The 16,829-nt window shown below is 41.4% G+C and overlaps 1 protein-coding gene across 1 annotated transcript in view; it reads left to right on the top strand.

Moving 5' to 3' along the window:
• Nucleotides 1–16,829, top strand: part of LOC145395055 (uncharacterized) — a 262,494-nt gene that overhangs the window by 111,301 nt on the left and 134,364 nt on the right. The window contains exons 10-12 of the mRNA XM_080268807.1: nucleotides 6,305–6,424; nucleotides 7,361–7,402; nucleotides 12,747–12,951. Coding sequence (XP_080124933.1) covers nucleotides 6,305–6,424; nucleotides 7,361–7,402; nucleotides 12,747–12,951 — 367 coding nt within the window. The remainder of the gene's footprint in view (nucleotides 1–6,304; nucleotides 6,425–7,360; nucleotides 7,403–12,746; nucleotides 12,952–16,829) is intronic.

Raw genomic sequence — 16,829 nt, 5'->3', positions numbered from 1 at the left:
AAATTTTTAGGATAGAGGGTCGAGGATAGAATCATAGTATCCAGCTAAAAGCTGAATGTTGTCCCGGATTTGCAAAACAGTATCCGGTGTTTCATGTTATTTGGTGTAGGGCTTTGCTGAATTACAGCAGATAATTGAGAGTTTACTGGATAAGTGAATTCCGCTATCATTAACATGAAACTGGGCATAACTCCGCCCCCAATTGTCCCGTTGATTTATCACATACCCAGCCGTCATATACTCAGGAAACCATTTACAGTGCTGGGTGGTAACCGTATAACTAACACAGTGATATAGGGCCTAGTATGATGTCCCAGTTAATTCGTGGAGAGACACAAATACGATGTTCATCCAGAAACCAAACCTACATACTCTTTCCTGCAGCTAACCGTGGCGAGGTGATGTCTGCCACAAGGGAATATCGAGTCACTGCACAGGATGGCTCTGCATGAACAAATGCTTGCCTGCAGTTTATAGGTCTACTTGGCAAGACAGATTGGGGTTGCTATGCTACTGCTACCCTTTTGTAACTAAATACACATTGTGTTTTTCATTTTTTTTTTTTTTTCATTATTTATTTATTTATTTATTTTTTATTTTTTATTTTTTTTACTGGATATGGACCGATTGAGGAATTTAACTCGATTTTTCAAAGATCCAGTATGTTACTGCTCATGAAGTTATTGAGCATTGCTGTGCTTGCAAATAGTTTCGTTGTGAGTGATCCATATTAGCTTTATGTCACCAAAAGCATAGTTGAATCATGTACCTTTTAACCCATTTTGCCTGGGCCTGGGAACATCTTCATTTTACTCAAGCCGTTCCAGACAGTTTGATTCAGGTTTGATTGGAGGCTTAGATGTATCATCTTAATGAGCCCCTCCACTGTGAGAGGCCTTTCCCGAACTAAACAAAATACAGTGCACTCACTAGTTTCATGCCTAATTGGTACCACAATCACATCACGAAAGTAAAACACAAAACTCATGCATATACTTTACATGTAATAAATCTAATTGGTTCTGAGGTCCGCCACCTCATTCCCCCTTAGCTACCCATTAATGACCCAATACTTCTACTATAAATTACATACAGTTTATCAGAAATATATTGCATGGTGGTAGGTGAAGGCACTCACCATCCACTCACTCGATTTAGTGCTGCTTTGGGTGTCTGCCCATTCCTCTCTTCCTTCCATCCTCTTCTCTTTCTTTCCTTCAGTCTTTCCTCTCCTGCCTACAAGTGACTTTACACTCCCTCTTCTGTCTTTCTTTCCTTCACTCTTTCCTCTTTCTTCTGCCTATGGGTGACTACACTGAGTGACAAGCCAAATGGTTTCCTGCGCACCAGGAAACCATTTACTACCCTGGGTGGTAACCACATAACCAAATTATGGCGCCTGGTGGTTTAGTGGGTAATTAAGGTGCTCCATTCAGATTGAGACAATGCAGGTTTATATCCAAGGGATGGTTGGGGTTTATTGCTCATGTAATGCCACTCAGGGATGAGTGAGGCTGGTCTCTCTCATCTTAAATGTCAGGACCAACTTGCCTTGCCCCGGGCTCCTATGCTTCTATTGGGGCGGCGTAGGATTGGACGATGAATGGATGGATATGATATTACAGTACTGAACCATAATACTAAAGATTCTACTAACATTGACACATAGGCTGAACTGCTTGAAGAGGCTCGAAGATTAGTTCAGAGACTGGGAGCAGTGGTTAGTTGCCACCTGCCAGTAAACATATGCTTTATTTGAGGCAGTAGAAGCATCTTAACAAATCATTTCATCTTCTTCCTAATAGTCTGTTATATTTTTCTGAACATTTCTGGGGTGATAAATAAACATTTCAGCCAAAATTTGTTTCCCCTGTTGTTTTTAGCTATGTTCTGCTGTGTCAACTTTTGACTGGTCGGTTGTAATGGCAGAAGGACTGTCCTAACCAAGGTTCAACTAAATCTGACCAAACCTAGACTAACTGTACCTAGTAATTAATTAATCTAACCTGACCCAACCCAACCTAACCTAACCTGGCATCCTGTTGGGAAGTTGAGAAACGAAATCCACTTCTCAGTATGTTGAGTAAGAATTCTTCCATGATGCTATAAACAAACAATTGCAGGTATGGCTTATGGAATGTGATGATAAAAACAATGGCAAATGTTAACAGGAAAAGGTAATTTACCAGTCTGAAAATAGTCAGAAAAATACAGAAAACAAACAAACCTAACCTAACCTGGCATCCGGTTGGGAAGTTAGGAAATGAAATCCACCTCTCAGTACGTTGAGTAAGATTTTTGCTTTACGCAACAAACAAACAATTGTAGGTATGACTAAGGAACATGATGATAAAACTGATGGAAATTTTTCAGCAGGAGAAGGTATTTTACCACCCAGAGAATAGTCAGAATAATACAGAAAACAAACTGGAGGAATATGAATGGAATTAGTAAGATGCATCTACTGCGTCAAATAAAGCATATGTTTACCCCACCTACTCCCTCACTGCTCCCCGCAACCACTGTTGAGTCCCCCATACCACCACTTCCCAATGCCTCAGCATCAAAGCCCTCAAAAAGCTGTGGGAGCTCATCAGGCTCACCATTGTTGTGAAAAAGTGACTGAGGAGATGCGTGTGTTTGATCACTCACCACCGGGGCTCGCAAAACCCATGGTAAAATCATGAGATTCCTTGCAGAGGAACATTCCTTTGGGTCACAAAACTGCTGTTTGTGAAAGTATATTTCCCGAAACTAGTGAGTGTATTGTAATCTGATGGTATCAAAAATAACTAAGAAAGATGGCATGAAGATTCAAGAGGTTAATGTTACAGAGTGGACCACAATAGCCTGTCTGTAGGCCCAGCACCTGTCAGGAGATTAAGTAGCTGTAGTTGTAACCAGTGCTGTGGCATTTCATGCTATAGTGAACCCACCATATATCGAACCATTTGGGAGAAATGGCAGATGATATATTTGGTAGTTCAACTTTGCTCCTTTTTGATAGGTCCACTTACTCGATGAAGTGGTGCTCTTGGGTGTCTGCCCTTTCCTCTCCTCTATCGTTCTTTCCTTCATTCTTTCCTTCTCCTTCTGCCTACGGGTGACTTTACACTCCCTCTTCTGTCTTTCTTTCCTTCATTCTTTCCTCTTCCTTCTGCTTGTGGGTGACTTTACACTGAGTAGCTAGCCAGATGGTTTCCTGTACACCAGAAAATCATTTACTACTCTGGGTGGTAAGCATATAACCAAATTTTGGTGTTTGGTAGTTTAGTGAGTAATTACAGCTCTCCAATCGGATTGAGCTGGTGAAGGTTTATATCCATGGAGTGGTTGGGGTTTATTGCTCATCTAATGCCACTCGGGGACGAGTGAGGCTGGTCAGTCTCATCTTAAATGTTAGGACCAACTTGCCTAGCCCCGGGCTTCTACGCTTCTCATGGGGCAGCGTAGGATTGGATGATGAATGATGAATGAATGATGATAGGTTCAGCTGTGTTGAACCAAGGTTTAAACTTTGGTGAATACTTAACAGAATTGTGCATGTTCACAGTTTTATTTGTGTTTTGTGAGTTATATTGTGTATCTGCATACTGTATAGGCAAATACTTTGGACCCTCATTATAGACTGAATCAGTAAACAATAACTTATTTATATGATGGTGAAGTTAGAACTTTTTTTTTCAATATATGATAGCATTTTTATTGCTCACGTAATGCCACATAGACATGAGTGAGGCTGGTCACTGTCATCTTAAATGTCAGGACCAACTTGTCTAGCCTTGGGCTCCTACACTCCTCGTGGGGCAGCACTGGATTAGATGATGGATGGATGGATGGACAGCATTTTTGCCTCTACATTCATTATCATCCCATATGAAGCTTTACTGATCAGTGTACTTTTTAATCTATCTATCTATCTGTCTATTGCCAGACGCCTCAATCCCGTTTGGGGTGGCCACAAACAAATCGCCTCCACGTCGCCCTGTCCCCCGCCATTTCACTGCCCTACTCCCAACTCACACACCCCTCTCTCATATACCTCTCCACCCCATCCCTCCATCTCATCCTCGGCCTCCCCCTCCCTCTTCCCCCCTCCACCTCACTCACATACACTCTCTTCGTCAGTCTCTCACCCTCCATCCTCTCCACATGGCCAAACCACCTCAGTGTGTTCCTCATAACGCTTCCTATCACATCCACATCCACACCACAACACTCCTTTATATCCTCATTCGTCAGCCTGTCTCTCCATGTGACTCCACAGGCTCCTCTTAAATAACTCATTTCCACTGCTCTCACTCTTGACTTGTGTCCTTCCAACAACGTCCAAGCTTCACTTCCATATGTTAGAGTTGGTATCACAATACTGTACTGTCATGTAGTAACTTTTTCACTTCCATGCTCACTTCCCTGTTTCTTATCACTGCTTTCAAAGAACCAGCAACCTTTCTTCCCTGCTGTACCCTTTCAAGCACTTCACCCTCCAAACCTCCATCCTTTCTCATCACACTACCCAAGTACTTAAACGTGCTCACATTTTCCAATTCCTCACCATCCAACCTCGCTGTGCATCCACTGACTTCACCTCTCTCAAAGACCATCACTTTACTCTTCCCTACATTCACCTTTAGGTTCCGTGTCTTACACACTCTCCCAAACTCATCCACCAAGCCTTGCAGCTCCCCTTCGTCTTCACTCAACAACACAGTATCATCTGCAAACAACAGTACAGGGAGTTTCCAAACACTACCCTCTCTGACCAGGGCCACTCCAACATCCACTACCTTACCTTGTACCTCTTTTATTACCCCATCCATGTACATCATCATCATTATTATTGTTATGACCACTGACATGCCAGCTTACAGCATTTGTTTTTTAAGATGAGCTTTGAACTTGTCATTATTGGGTGTGTCACTAATGGTGATGGAATAATGGTGTGGTACAGTGGGGTCTCCCAACATGAAAGAATATGGTCGACAAAATGCACCACACATTGGAAATTTTGCATATTAGAAACCATTGAGTCAATGGAAATAAATGTATGTGGTCAACACCTCACCCTATCTTTGTCATTTACGGTACTTTCCCATTATTGACTATCATTTTAAGAAAGATTTTTGCTCAAAGAAAGATAATAGAACTTTGTGGATGTACTACACTAGGTAGCACTTCATTTGTATGATTGTGGGATTAGCAGCCTTACTGCGCCCTTCCATGTGCTGGCCTCTATAAGTCTTTACGGTTCGTAAAATCTGCTCCCAGTTCTTGAGAATGTTCCTCACTGCCAATTCACCTAAGCCAAGTTCACATCCAGTGTTTGAGTTCCTATTACCTTGTTTATTCAACTCTATAACCTACATTTTCAGATCCAAAATGATTTTCTTATTCCTAGGAATGAAGCAGTGGGGTCATGATGTAACAGTTGAGCAAGAGCAGGTCTTGCGGAATGTTTGAAACACCACAGTATGCAAGGGCAACATGGGTGGACACAGACAGGGTCTTGAGACTTAATTGATGCTGTGAGGGAGGGAAAGGGTGAGAAACCAATCAGCCATCTGGTGATGGCTTGGGATACTACCATTTTGAGTGGGAACACCATTTTTCCCTAGCTTTCAGAGGACAGATTTGCATTTTACTATCACATTTCACATATTTATTATTTTTTTTCTTCTGAGTCAAGTTCACACATTAGGTGTTTTGCATATTTTGATCTTGCTTATTAGGAGAACCCACTGTATTGGAGTTCAAGCAGCAAGTGAAGTGCAGTGAAGTGAAATAACTACCAACATGTTTTAGTTGAAAAGTTGTTTTTAGACTTTTATTTTGGTCATAAGTGAGTGAAGGGCAGTGAGATCAAATAACTGCCAGTTTAATGAGTAGGAAACTTGTTTCTAGACTTTGTTAGGTGAGTGACCCTTGTCCAAAAATATATCCCCATTGAAGCCATGGAATAATTGACTCTATGTATAATAAATCAGTATGTGATGCATTTCTTCAAATGTATCCTCATTGTAAAGTGAGGGCATGCTCTGTTATATGCACTGTACTGTATTTTTAGTCAATAATAAGCATCAGAACAGAAAAAGCTACAAAAATGACTCTGTTTACTTTTCATTCATTATGGTGACAGTGTCTCATTGCTATCTCGACCTTTGGTTGGATATATAGCAGAGTTGTTTCATAGGTCAGAGTGATCGATATAGTCAAAGTTCAGTTCATTAAGGTTTGATATAGAGAAGGCTTACTGTATCTAGAAGATACTGCTAACATGTATGAATTAATACTGCTTCCATTTCAGTATGGGGATATTGACATCAGTGGGGAGTCAGACACAGATGAGCCAAGTCAGCAAACTGTGGATAAATACTTATGTTCACGGCGGCACACAGTTGGACCTGGTGACACCCACCATGAGGAGGTATACTTCGTTATTTACTCTGACATAGTGTTGATGTATTGACTCCTCATTTACATTTTACCTGCCCATAAGGATATCACATTGGTGACGTGTTGTTAAAGGAATGGCAGTTCAGTGATTGCTCTTGTAAATGAACTAAAGATGGGTGTGTGTGCCCTTTTACCAGCTGTCTTGTATGGATATGAACTACTGGTACTAGATTATGTTTCATTGTCAAGTTAAGGGTACACAATACTGATTTTCGATTCTTTTGTTCCTTCTTAATCTGTCAGTGCCAGCTTGTACTGTATTTTGATAGCATTATAGCTGTTGATGCTGTCTTATAAGGAATTACATTTTCATGGTGTAGGTTTGGTATGTAAGCTTGTAATTGTGCATGCAATTAAGGACCAGTTACTGTAGGGAAGTACACTGTCATTTACTGATGATTAGCACATTACTGATATCTGTCCATAAATGTTTTGGACCCCAGTAACCTAACCTCGGGCTCCCATATCCTGAATGTGATATGGAAACAGCTGTTAAATACAGTATTTTTAAAGTCAGATAAAACTTCATTAAGTAAGGAGAGACTTTCCAAAATGCTGTGTGTTAATCTTTTGTGTTTGTGTGCTTGTGTGTGTGTGTGGTGAAAGAGATGATTAGCATCATCCAGCATTGTTAGACATTTTGATCAACCATGTACCATGGTAAGTATGTGCGGGGTTTCATTGAGTGTCAGACTTTCTGACCTGCCATATATTGATCGTAAATGTGTTTGGGGGTGGTGAAGTTAGGCTTTCTGATCTGCAATATACTGATCATAAGTGCGTGTGTTTGTGGGATGGATAAAGTTTCATTTGGAGAGGTTAGATTTTGTGATCTGCCATATAATCATCATGAGTGTTTGTGGGATCTGACCTGCCTCCCTCCCTCTCCCTTCCTTATGATCACCAGGATATATACCGCCCAGCGTGCGGTCGCCTTCAAGGTGCTAAGGTAAACAAAAAGTGACAATATTTAGGTACCGTATTTCCTAATTCTCTTCCCAAGGATTTATCATCTTGCTGCAAGTTTCATTTCATACTCATGCATTGACTGAATCTTGCACCATCATTAACCTTTTCAATAGTCTGAGTGCAACTTGTGTTTCTTTATTGACTCAGTAGAATTTTTGTACAAAATTTAGTCCTTACTATATTTGCATATGTCTGCTGTTTCTGTCATCCTGTTGTAAATACATTGTCTTTGGAGATAGACAGCTTAAACAGAATATGAAAGAACAGCTCTGCAAGACACCCACATTTTTGCTGGTACTCTTTCTTTCATGGAAGGAGGACATTTCCACCATCATCATCATTCAGACCTCCATTCCCACCCTAATGTGGGATGAGGTAGGGTCTAGAGAGCCAGGAAGAACTTTAAAGAATGAGATTCTAACCCAGATTTGCCCAGTTGAATGGGCCACACCCAGTCATTCACTATTCAAGCCCCAGGAATCTTGGCTCCACCTGATAGGCACATTTTCAAATACACTTATACAGTATGTCAAAGCATAGTATTTTTCACTCTGTGTACTAGTTACAAATTTAAACTTCAGTGCTGTCTTACTTAGTGAAATTTAGTAATAAATATAGTCCAAAGTAAAAGATGAGATGGATTTACAAGTACCTGTATGTACAGTACATATAATAATGTATTTACTCAGTTTAGTTTTTTTTTACATACCTGTCTTTTGCCTCTTTTCACTTTGCATGCTCTGTGCCAGTATCTCACATCTTCAGTGCCTCATGCAGTTCCCATTTTATTCACATTCACATTACCCTCCACAATTTGGTGTGTATATTTACTTGTCAGGTTGGATTATGTTAAGACATATGGTAGTATTGAATATCTGACATACCGCTTGGTTGAAAAGTTGGAAAATCTATTGAAGTGGTTAATGATGCTGCACAAAGATGATAAATTAGCATGTCTCATTTTCCAGTTTCTAATTTACATCTTGTTTTCGGCCTGGTTTGGTTGTAGGATTATTTGGACTTTTCTACCATCTCAAATTGATACTACAGTAGTCCTGTAGAAATTGAAATTTTGGAATATTGAGGAAAATTTCTTTTGTATTATACCATTTTTGTTTATCAGTTTGTTGCATGAAGCAACAGGAACATAGTAAGAGGAGCATATTTCAGCTATTTCTGGTAGGCCAATGAGTGAATTGTTAGTCTCCTCTACACTGCATGCCATCAGCCCAGGACATCCTCCCAGCTTAGTTCCCTGGGCTAGGAATTTGAAAGTGCCTTTCTGCTTGATGCTGCAGTTTTAATTATTTTCTGAAGGTGTGGTTGTTTTAACACTTTATTGAAGAGTGTGTGAGAAGCACTAAGTGTGCATTTATGTTTATGCCTCTTGTAACAGATTTTATGATTCCTAATAATTATAGTAAGACTGGCACTCAAAGGCAGTTAGTTTCACTGACACTTTTATGCTAGAGCATGCAAAGGTTCTTGAAATTTAAAGTCGTAAAAAGTTCCATCCATCCATCATCTAGTCCTGTGTCGCCCCATGAGGAACGTAGGAACCCGGGGCTAGGCTGACATTTAAGATGAGGCAGTATAGAATTTGGTTATATTTTAACCCATTGAACCCAGGAATGTCTTAATCATTTTCTTCTTGCCATCTTATGTTGATTGATTGAACTGAGGATAGACTTGAAATGGAGGGGTCAGATGTTGCCTTAATGTACTATTTCAGGGCGAGAGCTCTTTCCTAAACTGAATAAAATTGTGTTGTAGAGGCAAGAAGAAATAAAAAAGGATCCAAGGGGCTATCAGGCAGTACCAGGTGTATATCCACTGTCAGTACTAATCAACACGTTTACCCCAGTGGTGGTGTTGGAGAGGGATGCCTTCATGTGGTGGCAATGGTATGACCAGGAGGCTCAACTTCTTGGTTATATATGCATCTCTTAGGCCAAAAATGCTAGAACAAAGCTTGAGTCAGACTTGGAAATCAGGCTTGGGACAGTCCCAAGCTCAACCTCACGGCTTACTGAGGTCAGGCTGAGCCAGTTTAACTTAGCTGTGTGCACAATCGAAGCTCAAGTCAGACTTCACAAAGTCTGGCTCAAGTCTCAGACTTGCAGCAAACCTTCGGCTACATTCAAATCGGCCAGTCACATAGCCAACTTTTTAATATAGTATTAAGTTTAGCAAATAAGGCAGACTACCATGATTAAGTGATTTTGGATAGGGGAATCTTGGGGGACACTTAATCCTGCCAGAAACCCCAGTTATATGGTTACCACCCAGCATAATAAATGGTTTCCTGGGTACAGGAAACCATTTGGTTTGTCACTCAGTGTAGAGCTCATATGGCATCACCCTACATTGAGTGAGTGGATGATGGGCACCCTCATCCACCACAATCAGTGTGGGCATATGACAAGGTTGTGTGATGTCTCCATGTTGTTCAGTTCATATATGGATGGGGTGATGAGAGAAGTAAAAACACTAGCAGTGGAGAGAGGGATGGCATTGGTAATGAATGGCGATGGATGGAATATCTCAAATTTGTTGTATGCTGATGATGTAGTGCTTCTTGCAAGTATCAGACAACAGCTTGGTAGACTAGTGCAGAGTTTTGTTGATGTCCATGACCATTGTGCCTTGAAAGTAAACGTAGAAAAGTGTAAAGTGATGATAATCGAGAGAGATGGTGACTCCCAGCGTGATGTTGCAGCGACTGGAGAGAGACTTGAATTGGTGAGAGTTCAAATACCTGGATACAGTGATGGAAAAGAGAGGAAAATGAGCAAAAGAAGTGGAAACTAGAGTGACACAAGGAAGGAAGGTAGCTGGTGCTATGAATGCCTTGATAAGAAACAGAGGCTTGAATGTTGCAGCTGCATGAGGCTTACTTGAAGGAGTGTTATTGCCAGCATTAACATATGGATGGGAGACTGTGGTGTGGGATGAAAATTAAAAGTCAAGAGTGAGAGCAGTGGAGATGGGACTGCTGAGGAATGTTTGTGGAGTACATAGTAGATAGGATACGAAATAATGTGATTTGTGAATGGTGTGGAGGGAGGAAATATGGGACTGACAAGCGATCGAGCTGGATGGATGAATGTTGTGAGAAGAAGTGCACAATCAGGGATTTGGCACCCCTTTTTAACGTGACAGCGTTTAGATTGACTAGATCAGATACGTTCATGTGAAGCTACAGAATGTGGTGAAAGTTTTTGGTGTATCAGGTAGAGTCAGGATTCTGTGGGCTTGAATGATGAGTGAATGAAATCATGGCCCATTGGAGTGGGCAACCTTAAGCTGTCTGGATGTTGCTACTCCTCACCCTGCCCTAGGGTGGGAAAGGACGTCCAAATGATGAAGATTATGATGATGTTTACCCTGGTAATGTGTACAATGAAGTTTTGTCATAACCAGCCTCGTAGTGTATGCAGAAGTGTACATCAATTCTGATGTCATCATAATGGAACTATGAATATCGTAAGGCATTGGAGCAACATTTTTACTTAATATCATCAACTGATGGAAAGTTATTCTAGTAAAATTTATAGAAGTGTATATTTTGTATAAAATTAAAATATTTTGTCACAACATTCTCACAGCCTCCATTCTTTGTTGTATTTGGGCTTCGTGATAAATTATTCATCATTTTCAAAGCAGAGTAAATCTATCCTACTTAATTGTTAAATAACAAATAAATAACAAGTTCTCAGTGCTCAAGTTCGACTCAAGCCCACTCAAAGGTGGCTTGGACTTGAGAGCATCGGCTCTGCCTGTGCGAGGCGCAAGCCTTGTTTGTGCTTATCGGTTTTTGGTGGGCGTGTCTCGAGTCCGACTTAACTCGCACTGCGCTGGGGGGGGGAACTGATACCCCTTTATGTTGGCCGATTTTGGATTTTTTTTTTTTTTTCCCCCCTGGCTAAATGGGCTTAATACATCAATATAAGATCCCTGGCACAAATAAAAGTAATCACGAAAGCCAGAAAGTTGGTTGAATTGAGTCAGGATGGTGCCACTCTACCTCTGAAATCTTTGAGGTTACTGAGAGAGCAGAGCATCTGTGAGCTTGTGAGCTGTATTTTTTTTTTTTTTTTTTTTTTTTAGTAAATGGGTTTAATACATCAATGTAAGATGCCTGGCACTAATAATAATAATCACCAAAGCCAGAGAGTAAGTTGGATCGAGCCGAGTTGGTGCCACTCTACCTCCGAAATCTTCATGGTTACAGAAGAGCAGAGCAACGTGAGCCTGTGAAGACTCACTTGCCTCTCATGTTCCTGAATCAGTGTTGTAAGCATAGCGGAGAAGTGTCTGAAGTTAGCAAGATACAATATTGCCTTCCATTTTACTTTGGTTGCATGCAGTGACATCTCAGTGCTGCAGGACGTAGATCTGCATCACCAGAGTTTTTGGAGGGGACATAGATCTGTGTCGCTAGCATGGTACGGATTAAGACTGACTCAGGTCCTAGGTCTGGCTCAAGCCTTGTTCTTGCATTTGAGCCATAGTTACTTCCTTGCCTCGCAAAATGAGGATAGTGGACTGCAGGAGAAGAGGAATTTAAGCTTGCAGCCAACTGGGTTCTCACTCAGATGATCTTAGAGCTGCAGCTGCTACTGCTACCACATAATGTTTACTCACTTGTATTCTTGTTATCTCCAGATGACTCTGTTTGGCTTGTGAGAGATCTTTTTGAAATGGAAGGGTTAGATACAGCATATGTTACTCTTCCCACAAGAGGTCATCCCAAAACTGAATAAAATCACATAGAGGTATCAAGAATAAATCAGCAAAGTACATCAGGGTGTTGGGGTTAATAATTGGTAGATGATTGTTCTGTAACATCTTAGAAGTACAGGCAGTTGCTGTTTAAGATATTTGTAACTCCTGTATAACTGGTCACTATTGCATTAATTGTCTACCAAGTAGCATACTGTAGCTTTGGGCCCATGTGCTTCAGCTGGGGCATTATAGGATTGGGTGATTAATAGATAGGAAGGATAGCTGCCCCACAATGTGGTAAATTGTGCTAAAAGTAACCACCAAAAACAACAAGGTAGATAGAATAGTAGTCTTACTATACATTGAATTGTCATAGAAGTGAGCTCCAGAAAAAGGAAGATAAATGGAAATAATTGTCTCACCTTTTCTTGAAAGTTTTAAAAGTGGGGGGGGGGAAACGAAGTAGATACAAATAGCTATCTCACTCTGTGCTGCATTTTGATTAAAGTGAGCACTGAAAAACAACCACACCTTGATGTGTTAAAACGGAGCATTGTAATTCAAGAGTGTGTGTATGATGGTGACATTATTGGCAGGTGATGGAGGCTCACATGCGGGGTCAGCTGCAACTCCTGGCTCCTGGTGCTGTTGGGGTGATGAGTGGCTACCAGACGCCACCCATGTCCCTCCTCCCACAGACCAACCTCCCACAGAACCTACCACTCGTCCAAAATCTGCCACCACAGAATTTCTCCATCAAGGATCAGCACCTCCTGAAGCCACCTCCATTCATGCATGCTGGTAAGTGTAACTCATTCAAAATGGTAGTGTATCCCTCAGACACTTGTAATGTGCAGGAAAGGTCTGTCAGTCTGAGAGCTAAATGAAGTCTGTGTCGAACCCTTCCAATCTGAAAAGTTACTCATAAGCAGAATAGAAGTGTCGGAGGGTAACAAGAATAAAACAGAAAAAAATGTTACCATAGTGAAGTGACTAAATGGCTCAATAACCTTAGCAATCCTTGTACTTCTGGAATGGCTACTACCTTACTTGTGAGGAGAGCAGGAGCATGGCATTTTGAACATGTTGGGGACATGAATCAGTGGAGAAAGGAAACCCTGGGTTTTGTGCTGTTTGGAAGGTGTTCCATCCATCCATTCTCTAATCCACTGTTGCCTCAGGAAGAGCGTAAGAGCTCAGGGCAAGGTAAGTTGATCCTGACGTTTGAGATGAGAGTGACCTGCCTCACTCATCCCTGAGTGGCATTATGCAAGCAATAATCTCTAACCATCCCTTGGATCTAAACCTGCACTGGCTCAATCTGACTGGAATGCTTTAATTACCCATTAGACCACCAGGTGCCATAATTTGGTTATATGGTTACCACCCAGCGTAGTTAATGGTTTCCTGGTTGTGAGTGAGGGCGAAGCCCTCCTAAGTCTCTTGTCAAGTAGTGGCATTTTCTCACATATGTGCAGCCCAGTCTGGCCCGACTCAACTGTAAGACTTTTGAGAAGCTTATATCTCAGCATCTACAGGGCCAATCACTGTGTGGTTTGCACTTTATGATGGCCCATTCTTTAATATTTGTTTTTGACAGGTTTCACCACACCCAAATGAGAGCCACAGGCCAGACAGTTTGTCGAAAGGGCATGAAACTTGGTAGGTAGATAGCCATCAATGTACTGTAGGCATCCTCAGGGTGTAAGGCAGCATTTCAGTGCTTTCGGATTTAAATTGCCTCTCTCGTCCCTTGCTGACAAAGGTGTTTTACTGGTGTACAGGAAGCCATTTAGCTTGTCACTCATTGTAAAGTCACGTTAATCGCTGTAAAGGAGGGACAAGCTGGCAGTCTAATGAATTATTATCCGTCAGTAAGTTGCAAAAATACCACTCCACGGAATCGAGCAGTGATAAAGCAGCGTTAAGGATTAAGGAAGACATAGACAAACGCTGTACCCATCAACTCACTGCACGTCCAGCAAACTGTTAAAAAACTGAAAACTTCAAAACATCAGGTCTAGATCTGATTACAAACATCATTGTCCCATACTGCCATAAATATTCTCATTGTGTTCTTCAACTTTGCTTGGACCCACAGTGAAATCTGTGATATTTGGAAGAAAGCAGTCATCATGCCAGTACTCTGCTCAGGCCAGGCAAACAACCCAGTAGTCGGTCATTTTATAGGCCAATATCTCTGCTCTAAAACCATGGAAGGACCAAGCCATATGAATACCACAGGCAGCACTTCTTTATCTGATTCTCAGTATAGATTTCAGCCCACACATCCAAAATATTAGATCACCACATGCTCTTCTAAATTGACTCAACTCATCTTGATGCTTTCAAGAAGCAGCCTATGAGAATCACACCATTAACAGTAGACAAACGGAGCTTTTGACACAGTACCAAGATGGCCTGATTACCCAAATCTTCAACACAAACATGTAAGATGGTGACAGGAAGTGGCCACCCAGATTTCCTTCAGGCACGGGAGGCGGTAGCTCAGTCGGTAGAGAGGTGGACTGCAGTCCTACCAGACCTAGGTTCAAATCCCCACTGAGGCAGGGAACAGTTTAAGGATTTGAATTTCATAAAATCAGACATTACTGATCTACCAGAAGACCTGCTGACATGTAAAAATACCCCCACAAATACCAATACACCAGTCTTGTATGAGACAGTCCTAGCATGTATTCAATATGGACGGTGGGTGTTAGCGCCGAAATGGTGACATACAGAGGTGTATGACGTGTAGGAGGACTACTGGGCCTTGAGAGCAGGCTGTGAAGCCTATGCCTGGAGTCGGGGGAGGGGGGGGGAACAATTCTCCAAAACAAAAGATCCATTTTCAGAATGCGCTCCAGTGGTGTTCCTGACTTTCATTTTTGTAACCCTTTCCTCCACAACCTACCACAGTCTCTTTTGACATTAGTGTTTGCCATATACTGACAACTTTGCATGAAGTTTACAGAGTAATCCCTCAATTATTATCTGACATAATAGAGCCATCAGTATGTTTGGATACAGCAGTGTTTGGATACGGAACAATACCATACCATTCAGATCCCTACATATATGTACAGTCTATCTATGTATCTGTTCCCAGACACCTTAATCCTGTAAGGGGTGGCTACAAGCAAATTGCCTTCATGTCTCCCTGTCCCCTGCCATTTCACTGCCCTGCTACCAGCCCACACTTCCCTCTCTCATATACTTCTCCACTCCATCCTTCCATCTCATCCTTTGCCTCCCCCTCCCTCTCCCCCTGTTCACATCAGTCATATACACTCTCCTTGTCAGTCTCTCACTCTCCATCCTCTCCACATGGCCAAACCACCTCATTGTGTTTCTCCTAATACTTCTTATCACATCCACATCCATATCACAATGTTCCTTCACTTCCTGATCTGTCAGTCTGTCTTTCCGTGTGACTCCACGTACATCTCTCAAATAACTCATTTCCACTGCTCTCACTCTTGATTTGTGTCTCTCCAGCAAGGTTCATACTTCACTTCCGTACATTAGAGTTGGTATCACAGTACTGACATGCAGTAACTTTTGCACTTCCATGCTCACTTCCCTGTTTCTTATCACTGCTTTCAAAGAGCCAGCAACCCCTCCTGCTTGTTGTACCAATTCAAGCACTTCATCCTCTAAACTTCCATCCATACCCATCACACTACCCAAGTACTTAAACGCACTCACATTTTCCATTTCCTCCTCATCCAACCCCACTGTACATTCAGTGACTTCATTTCTCACGAAGACCATAACTTTATTCTTCCTTACATTCACCTTTGGATTCTGTTTTTTACAAACTCTCTCAGACTCATTCACCAAGCCTTGCAGCTCTCTTTTGTCTTTGCTTAACAACACAGTATCATCTGCAAACAACAGTACAAGGAGTTTACACACACTGCTCTCTCTCATTAGGGCTGCTCCAAGATCCATTGCCCTACCTTGTATCTCTTTTATTACCCATCCTTATACAGATTGAACAACCATGGACACATGACACATCCTTGTTTCAGTCCAACCTTCAAATAGAAACATTCACTTAGTTTGCTGTCCACACACGCTGCACCTTGACACTCTTATACATTCTCTTCATAACTCTCAGCAACTTCCCATTTACTCCTTATATTCTTCATATGGTAATCCCTCATTTATCCAGACATAATAGAGGCAAAGGCATGTCTGGGTAGTGGCAACATTCACATAATCAACACTATTCCCTGACCATACCCAGACCCTACCTATACCCAACCCCAGCCTAAACCTAACCTATTTATATAGTACCCATATTTAATTTGGCAGCATGTTCCAGTCATTCAAGCATATTTAGGCATCAAAATACATATAGGAATATCCAAAGTAATGTTAAACACCAAGAAAACCATGCAGAAAAAACAGTGAAAACCAAAAAACACCCTACTTAAACACTACTTTATGTACAGTACCCCTTCGTATTTTGGCAGTGGTTTCTGGTCATTCTGCCATATTTTGACGTCAAAACATACATAGGATTATTGAAAATAATTGCCAACACCAAGAAAACCATGCAAAAAAGCACTGAAAACCTAAAAACACCCTACCTATTGTATGTACAGTACCCCTCCCAATTTGGCACAGTTTTCAGGTAAAAATGCCATATTTAGACATCAAAACACACA

This window comes from Coenobita brevimanus, chromosome 29, assembly GCF_032717465.1.
Source record: "Coenobita brevimanus isolate Jiangsu-jjx chromosome 29, ASM3271746v2, whole genome shotgun sequence".
Taxonomy (NCBI): domain Eukaryota; kingdom Metazoa; phylum Arthropoda; class Malacostraca; order Decapoda; family Coenobitidae; genus Coenobita; species Coenobita brevimanus.
Note: the sequence above shows the minus strand (reverse complement) of the source record. Positions and strands in the feature narration are given on the sequence as shown.